A 10,434-nucleotide genomic window follows, 5' to 3' on the forward strand; every position below is an offset into this window, starting at 1 on the left:
ATGCCCTGTGCATGGAGGACGTGGCTTTACGGGACATTTATTTTGAGCTTAAGGCAGTGGAGCTGAGCATTTAAAAGACCAGGGTCTGGCACAAGCCTGGCTGTCACAAGAGGTGCTGCCAGAAGTGCTGTGCCCATGGGAGGCAGCCTCCCAACTGCACTCCTCCATGGAGGTCCAGAGCCCCCGCTGTATTTGCCTAAGTTAGCAGCGAGAGTGAGGAGCCTGTAACAAGTTCTTACTGTATGTCCACACTGCTGTCAGCTCCGCGTGTCACCCCCAGCAAGCACAGCTCAGGTGCCATCACCATCCCAGCCTTTCACTTGGGGAGCCACCTACCCACCTGCAGCAACCCTGCCCAGTTTTTATCTCTCGCCAAAGAGGCAGTAACCACTGAGGCTGGGGGCAGGCTGCCCTGCTTGGGACCTTGCTGAATCAGGCCCCTCACCGTCTCCTGACAGGAGCAGATGAGCCCTGTCGAGCTTTGTTGCCCACCGGCAATCTCTTGTTCTCCTCGTTCTACAACCCACTGGCTCCCTCTCTGGTGCTCTTCTCTGCTGGGATTGCAGCCTTTCCAGTCCCTCGTCCAGTCAGCTCATCCCTGCCCTCGTCTCTTTCCTAGGGGCCCTATATTTTTGTACCTCTCCCCCAAGTCCCTGTGTCCCATCAGACTGCACAGTCTTAGGTGTGGGAGCATTTTACATGAGGCTGGGCCATGGTCTGGGGGCTGCCCTGGGCCCAGCCCCAATGAAAGTACTGTGTGCACTCAGTCCTGTGGCAGTCCCACCGCCTGAGACAAGGGCCCCCAGCGGCCGTCCACTGTGGACAGTGCTGATGAGGAATGACCTTGGTCTTTGCTTCTCCCTTCAAGTGACCCTAAACCCAAGCAGCCAAATGGAAGCAAACACAAATTGACAAAAGCAGCCTCACTCCCTGGCAAGAACGGCAACCCCACTTTTGCTGCAGTCACAGCCGGGTATGACAAGAGCCCAGGTGAGTGGCTTGGTGTTGGACCTGTCACACCCCGGCTGTGGGCAGGGCAGAATTGCCCAGTTGATTGATTCAGAGTGTATTGTTACAGGAGGGAATGGCTTTGCTAAAGTTTCTTCAAACAAAACAGATTTTTCCAGCAGCCTTGGCATTTCACACACTCCTGTTGACAGCGACGGCTCAGACAGGTACAGTAGACCATTCTTAATCGAAAGATAAATGTTCCTCAAGGCAAGTTAGCCTCTTCTGTCCATACTTGTGTCTCCCCTAGATTACAGGTAGGCCATCAAAGCAGTCAGGCACCTCTAGAAACCCCTGTCTGTTGTGTGGAATCAGAGCCACTTGCTGTGCTCCCCCTGGCGGCACCCCCGACAGGGAAGGAGGCACACGTGGCATCTCAGGGATTCAGATGTGTGCTCATCCTTCTTCATTATCATGGTCACAGGACAGGATGTGATCTGATAATCAGACATAGGAGAACAAAAATGTGCTTGAGAAGGAAATTGAAGCCAGTGCTAGACAGCTTATGGTAAATTATTGGACATGCCACTTTCCCGACCCACAGCAATCCTACTGGGCATGGCGACATACAGTGCTTGCCTTGGCTCATGGTCCCAGATAAATATCAGTTAACACTGTCAGGATAGTCCCAATTTTACCTACTTTGCACTAAAAGGAATGAGTGCTAGATTTGAAAGTTTTTAAATAAATCTCCCATTACCAGAAAGTAAACATATGGGAAAAAATAGCTATTTTCTCTTCAGAACACTTGCTTTGAACCCAACTCACAGCTTATGGTAGGATAGGAGCTCAGGACCTCTCCGTGCTTAATCCTTCATGGCAGAGAAGCCATGTTCCAGTTCTGCCTTTGTCTTTAATATTTGAGCACCCCCAGTTGAAGCAGCGTCTGCTGTTTGTGAGGCTGTGTGTAATGGGCCTGTCCCCACTAACCACTGTACATCTCTGTGTGTTGTGTTTTCCTCCTGTAACATCCAGCTCGGGTCTGTGGAGTCCTGCCAGCAACCCCGGCAGCCCCGACTTCACTCCCCTCAATTCATTCTCGGCATTCGGAAATTCTTTTAACCTAACTGGTGGTAAGTGTTTAACACTAGACCTGTAAATGATAAGCCTGTAGACAAAGAAGAGAGGAAGACGAAGTCTAGTTTGTGTAGAGAGGCCCACTGAAATAGGAAAGGCTGTCACTCAGTAGACATTTCTAAAAGGTGCGTTTCTTCGTCATTGTAGTCAGGTCCCAACAGACATGAGATACGCAGGCTGATTTTAAGGCAACGGGGCTGAGGCTTCTCTCCCAGACAGGTGCTCAGGAGCCCGGGCCCGCTCAGCCCCTGGTACTGTAGCCCGGGAAGAAGGAAGCCCAGCGTGAAGCTCTCAAAAGGGTCTCTTGTTCCACCTCCACCTCCCCACAAGCCCAAAGCCAAAGGCACGAGCTTAGTGCTGGGAGTGCCAGTTGGTTTGTATTCCCAGCATTTAAGAACTTCGAGAAAGGATTTTGTGTCTGAAATACAACTCCTGGCTGTGCTGGGCTCCTTACTTGCTGTCCAGAATTAGAGGCAACAGCGCAAGCTTTGCATTCACCACGGTCGTGTCAGAGATGGGGTATTTGCACTCGATGTCATCCAGTGAATGGTGTGGGTAAAGAGCTCAGATTGTGTGCCATGTGCCTGTGTTGTGGGGAACGCCCCCTGTTCCCCATCCTCCCTGGGGTGTGGTGGGAGCTGGCAGAGCAGGTGTGAGACTCCAAGTGAGCAGTGGGGGGACATGTGCCTCTGAATGCCCCATCTTGTCCTACATGAGTGAGTGTGGCAACATAAGATACAGAATTGATTGCTTCCTTACTTGCAGAAGTTTTCAGCAAACTCGGGTTATCTCGGTCGTGCAATCAGGCCTCCCAGAGGGGCTGGAACGAGTTTAGTAGTGGCCCTTCCTACCTTTGGGACTCTCCAGCAACGGATCCCAGCCCTTCCTGGCCAGCCAGCTCCGGTTCCCCGACCCACACGGCCTCTGTGAGTACTTGGGGATTGGACCTCACCTGAACCCTCATTATTACTGCTGTCACTGTCACTCAGGCAGCACTGGCGCCATTATAAAAGCCAGAGAGCAATGTGGAAGGGTCAGGTTAGTTCTTTTATTGTCTCCATTGCTGTGTTCATACTCTGCCAGAGTGACCCATCAGTATTCTTCAGAGCTGTTACAGTCAAGAAATTATAGAAAGAACAAATGAGCAGCTGTGGGTTTGGTCTCCTAGTAGAGAAAAGTCATTCCAGCATCTTCCCAACCTGTAAATGTGCCCCACCTGTGGCTGGGGCCAGACAGCGACTGAGGGTGGCCTTCACCCTCTCCATCCTGTGGCCCCTCAGCCCCCCAGGAGCAAGCTGCTGGAGGGTCACATTTATTTTGCTTCTGAGAAACACCTGTGTCTTAGCTTGAGCTTTTCCATTGTGCGTTTCTCGGCTAGATTTTTCCGTAAAGACCATGCACCAAAAAAGTATTCTTACCAAGGAAAATAATTACTGGTTTCAGCTTTCACAAAATTATGACAGAAAAAATATCCCACTGTGATTCTTTCTTCATTCTCAGGAAAACTAAATTAGACAAGCAGGGTTGAACAGGAGATACTTTACCTTCACGGATTTCAAACTTATCTTCACTGTAATCATTCTAGCTTCATTTTTAAAGAATGGTTAAGGTGCCTTTCAAACAGGGGTCAGGAAAGATCTTAGGCTTTGCGGGCCCTGCTGCTTCTGTAGCGTCTGCTCACCTGCACCACGGCAGCACAGAAGTAGCGGGACGGCACGGCCACAGGCAGGTGCGGCCATGTTCCGGCAGACCTCCTGTGGACAGAAACAGGCAGGGCTGGATTTGGCCCTCCGACTGTAGTTTGCCAACCTTTCTTTAAAACACCAGACCCTGAGATGCCCATATATATGAAACATTTATATACAAGATAAAGAAGGTTATCGAAGCTGCGGCCCAGCCCCGGTTTGTAGCCTAACCTTCACCCACGTCCCACCTGCGCCCCTGTCAGTCCCGATGTTCCATGCTACGTTTTCTGTCTTGTCAGTCGATCCTCGGCAACACCAGCAGCTTGTGGTCCACCACTCCATTCTGCAACTCGATCTGGTCCAGCAGCCTGAATAGCACCCTGCCCTTCTCCACCCCAGCCAGCACGCTGCCAAGCATCGGCCTCATGGGCACAGAGACCTCTGCTCCTCATGCTCCCTCCACCTCCAGTCCGGCCGATGATCTGGGGCAAACGTACAACCCGTGGCGGATATGGAGCCCCACAATTGGAAGAAGAAGCTCTGACCCTTGGTCTAATTCGCACTTCCCTCATGAGAATTGAAATTAGGCAAAAAAAAAAAAAAAAAAAAAAAGTGGGGGCCCCTCATCTAGATCATGATATGCCAGTTTTTGAGACATCTTTTAAGGCTGTTACTGCTATAGCTTCCCACTCCCCACCCTCCTCATCTTTGCAAAACAGATTCAAGCAGGGCAGGCTCGTACCACTCGCTTCTTTCAGATCTTTCTTGCAATTACGATAATATGAGATTTGCTGTTGTGCTTTTAGGGAAAAGTCTGGACTCAGCCACAAACTCTAGTAAGGCCTGTACATCTGAAAACCTTAACTGCTATCAAGTTTCCACCACCTGTCTTCTTCCATCCTTTATTTATCTGTATGAACACAAATTTGACATTTACAGCTAAGGAAATAATTTGAGTTGAATCAGAAGTCCTGGCATGTGACAATTTTATTAAATTACCAAGTTTGGTTTTTAATAATTTCACAATATTATGCGCCAAGATCTAATTTTAAAAACGTATGAGGACTTTGTGCTGAAAAATACAGAGTATTTTTTTAAAATAAGGCTGTCTTGGTTTAAAAGCAGATTACAGAAATGTAAGTCAACTTTAAGAACAGTGAATGAATGTAAAAACATTCGGTTGAGACCATATGCATTTTCTGTGCTGTTTGTACTTGAGGTATGTACCATTTGTATACCTGAATTTATTTTAAAGATAAACTGAAATGCACATAGCCAAGTCTTGAAATACAAGATTGAATGTGTATTTCTTAAAAATACAACTTTGTGTTGTACTTTGAAATAAATGATGCTTTTTTCAAAAGCCTTGAATTGTTGTGTGTCTCTTCTTTACAGCAAGATTAATTTATTTGGATTCTCTCACCCCAAAGTACACCCTTCTATCATTGCCTTATTCTATGCAGTTTGATTTATCGTGGCTGGAACCTCCTATGGTCTAAATTCCGTGTCTTTCCACGGTGGTCATTGAAGGTCCCTGATAGAAAAAAATGCACACATCTAATATGTCTTCATCCTTTTAAATAGAAGAGTGTTGACCCTTTTCCAATTTTAAAACTCCCACAAATCCTCCAAATGGTACCTGTAGAAATAACACATACACACATGCCAGGTAAGCTGGGTATGCCACAATAGTGTCAGTTTGGTTTAATCTTTCAGAAAGTCTTGCCTGGTTTCTTCCCCCTGCCCCCACTCCCGGAAGATGGTGGTGTAGGAGGATGCTGGGCTCACCACGTCCTGCTGATCACTTAGATTCCACCCACATCAGACTAAATAACCCAGAAAACCACCAGAAGACTAGCAGAACAGATTCTCCAGAGCCAAGCATGGACAAGAGGCCCACGGAAGAGGGTAGGAAGGGTGGAAAGGCGGTGCACGCTACATGGACTGGCAGGAGGGAGCCGGGACGGTGGAGGGGCAGCCTGCCTGGCAAGGCAGAGCCCCCAAGTCTGGCTTGCAAAAGCAAAGGGGCTGGACTGCATGAGTTCTGACAGCCAGCAGGACTTAACATCTGGAATGTTATAAGTCAACAGCTCTGCTCGGAGAGTGGGAGGGCTAGAGGACAACGGGAGGGAGAGTTATTGAGTCCCTGGAAGGACAGAGCTCTACGGGGGAACAAAAGTGCTGGCAAGCGCCATTTCCCTCTCCCATCCCCCAGCCAAAATTCTAAAGGGAACAAGTTCCCGCCACCAAACTTCCTTGCACTGCGCAAACACCCAATGCTATGCTTCTGTGGATCCATCCCTCCGAGGGTCTGCCTCCCTCCCACCACTGTGCACCTTGTGGATCCACCCCGGCTAATACGCCAGATCCCATAGAAGCAGCACCACAAGCCTGGCAGTGTGCAAGTAGCCCAGACAGGGGCCACACCACTCCACAGTGAGTCCTGCCTCTGGGAGAGGGGAAGATAAGGCACACACCAGTCTGACTGTGGCCCAGCGGTGGGCTGGGGGCAGACATCAGGTCTGACTGCAGCCCCACCCACCAACGCAAGTTACTCCAGACAACACAGAAGAAGAGCCCTGCAGTTCCGTGCCACTCCAGGGACTATCCAAAATGACAAAATGGAAGAATTCTCCTCAAAAGAAACTCCAGGAAGTAGTGACAGCTAATGAACTGATGAAAAACGATTTAAACAGTATAACAAAATGAATTTAAAATAATAGTCATAAAATTAACCGCTGGGCTTGAAAAAAGTATAGAGGACAGCACAGAATCTATTGCTACAGAGATCAAGGGACTAAGAAGCAGGAGGAGCTAAAAAATGCTATAAATGAGCTGCAATTGAAGAGACAGAGGAGAGAATAGGTGAATTAGAAGATAAAATTATGGAAAAAGAGGAAGCTGAGAAAAAGAGAGATAAAAAAATCCAGGAGTATGAGGGGAGAATTAGAGAACTAAGTGATGCAATCAAATGGAACAATATCTGTATCATAGGAATTCCAGAAGAAGAAGAGAGAGAGAAAGGGGCTGAAGGTGTACTTGAACAAATCATAGCTGAGAACTTCCCTGATCTGGGGAAGAAAACGGGCATTGAAATCCAAGAGGCACAGAGAACTCCCATCGGACATAACTTGAATCAGTCTTCCACATGATATACCATAGTGAAACTGGCAAAATACAAGGATAAAGAGAGAATTCTGAAAGCAGCTAGGTATAAATGGGCCCTAACATACAAAGGTAGACACATAAGGGTAGTATCAGACCTGTCTACTGAAACTTGGCAGGCCAGAAAGGAATGGCAGGAAATCTTCAATGTGATGAACAGAAAAAATATGCAGCCGAGAATCCTTTATCCAGCAAGTCTGTCATTCAGAATAGGAGGAGAGATAAAGGTCTTCCCAAACAAAAACTGAAGGAACTTATCACCACTAAACCAGCCCTACAAGAGATCCTAAGGGGGACTCTGAAAGTGAAATGTTGCAAGGATCACAAAGTACCAGAGACATCACTACAAGCATGAAACCTACAGATACCACAATGACTAAACCCATATCTTTCAATAATAACACTGAATGTAAATGGGCTAAATGCTCCAACCAAAAGACATAGGGTATCAGAATGGATAAAAAAACAAGACCCATCTATTTTCTGTCTACAAGAGACTCATTTTTTTTTAATTTTTTTTAAAAGTTTATTTATTTTTGAGACAAAGAGAGACAGAGTATGAACGGGGGAGGGTCAGAGAGAGGGAGACACAGATTCTGAAATAGGCTCCAGGCTCCGAGCTGTCAGCACAGAGCCTGTGACAGGTCACAGACTGCAAGATCATGACCTGAGCCGAAGTCGGCCGCTTAACCAACTGAGCCACCCAGGCGCCCCAAGAGACTCATTTTAGACCTGAGGACACCTTCAGATTGTAAGTGAGGGGATGGAGAACTATCTATCATGCTACTGGAAGTCAAAAGAGAGCTGGAGTAGCCATACTTATATCAGACAAACTAGACTTTATATTAAAGGCTGTAACAAGATGAAGAAGGGCATTATATAATAATTACAGGGTCTATCCATCAGGAAGAGCTAACAAATATAAATGTCTATGCACCAAGTATGGGAGCCCCCAAATATATAAAACAATCACAAACATAAGCAATCTTATTGATAAGAATGTGGTAATTGCAGGAGACTTTAATACTCCACTTACAACAATGGACAGATCATATAGACAGAGAATCAATAAAGAAACAAGGGCCCTGAATGATATACTAGACCAGATGAATTTGACAGATACATTCAGAACTTTTCATCCTAAAGCAGCAGAATATACTTTCTTCTCGAGTGCACATGGAACATTCTCTAAGATAGATCACATACTGGGTCACAAAACAGCCCTTAAGTAGTATAAAAGAATTGAGATCATGCCATGCACACTTTCAGACCACAATGCTATGAAACTTGAAATCAACCACAGAAAAAGTCTAGAAAACCTCCAAAAGCATGGAGGTTAAAGAACACCCTACTAAAGAATGAATGGGTCAACCAGGCAATTAGAGAAGAAATTTAAAAATATATGGAAACAAATGAAAATGAAAATACAACAATCCAAATGCTTTGGGATGCAGCAAAGACAGTCCTGAGAGGAAAATACATTGCAATCCAGGCCTATCTCAAGAAACAAGAAAAGTCCAAATACAAAATCTAACAGCACACCTAAAGGAAATGGAAGCAGAACAGCAAAGACACCCCAAACCCAGCAGAAGAAGAGAAATAATAAAGATCAGAGCAGAAATAAACAATATAGAATCTAAAAAAACTGTAGAGCAGATCAATGAAACAAAGAGTTGGTTTTTTGAAAAATAAAAAAAATTGATAAACCTCTAGCTAGGCTTCTCAAAAAGAAAAGGGAGATGACCCAAATAGATAAAATCATGAATGAAATGGAATTATTACAACCAATCCCTCAGAGATACAAGCAATTATCAGGGAATACTATGAAAAATTATATGCCAACAAACTGGACAACCTGGAAGAAATGGACAAATTCCTAAACACCCACACACTTCCAAAACTCAAACAGGAAGAAATAGAAAGCTTGAACAGACCCATAACCAGCGAAAAATTGAATCAGTTATCAAAAATCTCCCAACAAATAAGAGTCCAGGACCAGATGGCTTCCCAGGGGAGTTCTACCAGATGTTTAAAGCAGAGATAATACCTATCCTTCTCAAGCTGTTCCAAAAAAATAGAAAGGGAAGGAAAACTTCCAGACTCATTCTATGAAGCCAGTATTACTTTGATTCCTAAACCAGACAGACACCCAGTAAAAAAAGAGAACTACATGCCAATATCCCTGATGAATATGGATGCAAAAATTTTCAATAAGATACTAGCAAATAGAATTCAACAGCATATAAAAAGAATTCTTCACCATGATCAAGTGGGATTCATTCCTGGGCTGCAGGGCTGGTTCAACATTCACAAATCAATCAATGTGATATATCACATTAATAAAAGAAAAGATAAGAACCATATGATCCTGTCAATCAATGCAGAAAAAGCATTTGACAAAATTTGACAAAATTCTTAATAAAAACCCTCGAGAAAGGGTAGAAGGAACATACTTAAACATCATAAAAGCCATTTATGAAAAGCCCACAGCTAATATCATCCTCAATGGGGAAAAACTGAGAGCTTTCCCCCTGAGATCAGGAACACGACAGGGATGTCCACTCTCACCACTGTTGTTTAACATAGTGTTGGTAGTGCTAGCATCAGCAATCAGACAACAAAAGGAAATGAAAGGCATCAAAATTGGCAAAGATGAAGTTAAGCTTTCACTTTTTGCAGATGACATGATATTATATATGGAAAAGCCGATAGACTCCACCAAAAGTCTGCTAGAACTGATACATGAATTCAGCAAAGTCACAGGATACAAAATCAATGTACAGAAATCAGTTGCATTCTTATACACTAATAATGAAACAACAGAAAGACAAATAAAGAAACTGATCCCATTCACAATTGCACCAAGAAGCATAAAATACCTAGGAATAAACCTAACCAAAGATGTAAAAGATCTGTATGCTGAAAACTATAGAAAGCTTATGAAGGAAATTGAAGCAGATATAAAGAAATGGAAAAACATTTCGTGCTCATGGATTGGAAGAATAAATATTGTTAAAATATCAATACTACCCAAAGCTACCTACACATTCAGTGCAATCCCAATCAAAATTGCACCAACATTCTTCTTGAAGCTAGAACAAGCAATCCTAAAATTTGTATGGAACCACAAAAGGCCCCGAATAGCCAAAGTAATTTTGAAGAAGACCAAAGCAGGAGGCATCACAATCCCAGACTTTAGCCTCTACTACAAAGCTGTAATCATCAAGACAGCATGGTATTGGCACAAAAACAGACACATAGACCAATGGAATAGAATAGAAAACCCAGAACTAGACCCACAAAAGTATGGCCAACTAATCTTTGACAAAGCAGGAAAGAATATCCAATGGAAAAAAGACAGTCTCTTTAACAAATGGTGCTGGGAGAACTGGACAGCAACATGCAGAAGGATGAAACTAGACCACTTTCTTACACCATTCACAAAAACAAACTCAAAATGGATAAAGGACCTGAATGTGAGACAGGAAACCGTCAAAAC

The 10,434-nt window shown here is 44.7% G+C and overlaps 1 protein-coding gene across 1 annotated transcript in view; it reads left to right on the forward strand.

Annotated features, from left to right (window-relative positions):
* The window catches only part of TMEM131 (transmembrane protein 131), a 237,656-nt gene extending 233,268 nt beyond the window's left edge, over window positions 1-4,388 (forward strand). Inside the window, exons 37-41 of the mRNA XM_042932060.1 lie at window positions 869-990; window positions 1,079-1,175; window positions 1,984-2,081; window positions 2,851-3,011; window positions 4,070-4,388. Of these exons, the coding sequence (XP_042787994.1) occupies window positions 869-990; window positions 1,079-1,175; window positions 1,984-2,081; window positions 2,851-3,011; window positions 4,070-4,351 (760 nt within the window). The 3' untranslated portion in view covers window positions 4,352-4,388. The remainder of the gene's footprint in view (window positions 1-868; window positions 991-1,078; window positions 1,176-1,983; window positions 2,082-2,850; window positions 3,012-4,069) is intronic.
* Window positions 4,389-10,434: the final 6,046 nt, after the last annotated feature.

Source organism: Panthera leo, chromosome A3 (assembly GCF_018350215.1).
Source record: "Panthera leo isolate Ple1 chromosome A3, P.leo_Ple1_pat1.1, whole genome shotgun sequence".
Lineage (NCBI taxonomy): Eukaryota > Metazoa > Chordata > Mammalia > Carnivora > Felidae > Panthera > Panthera leo.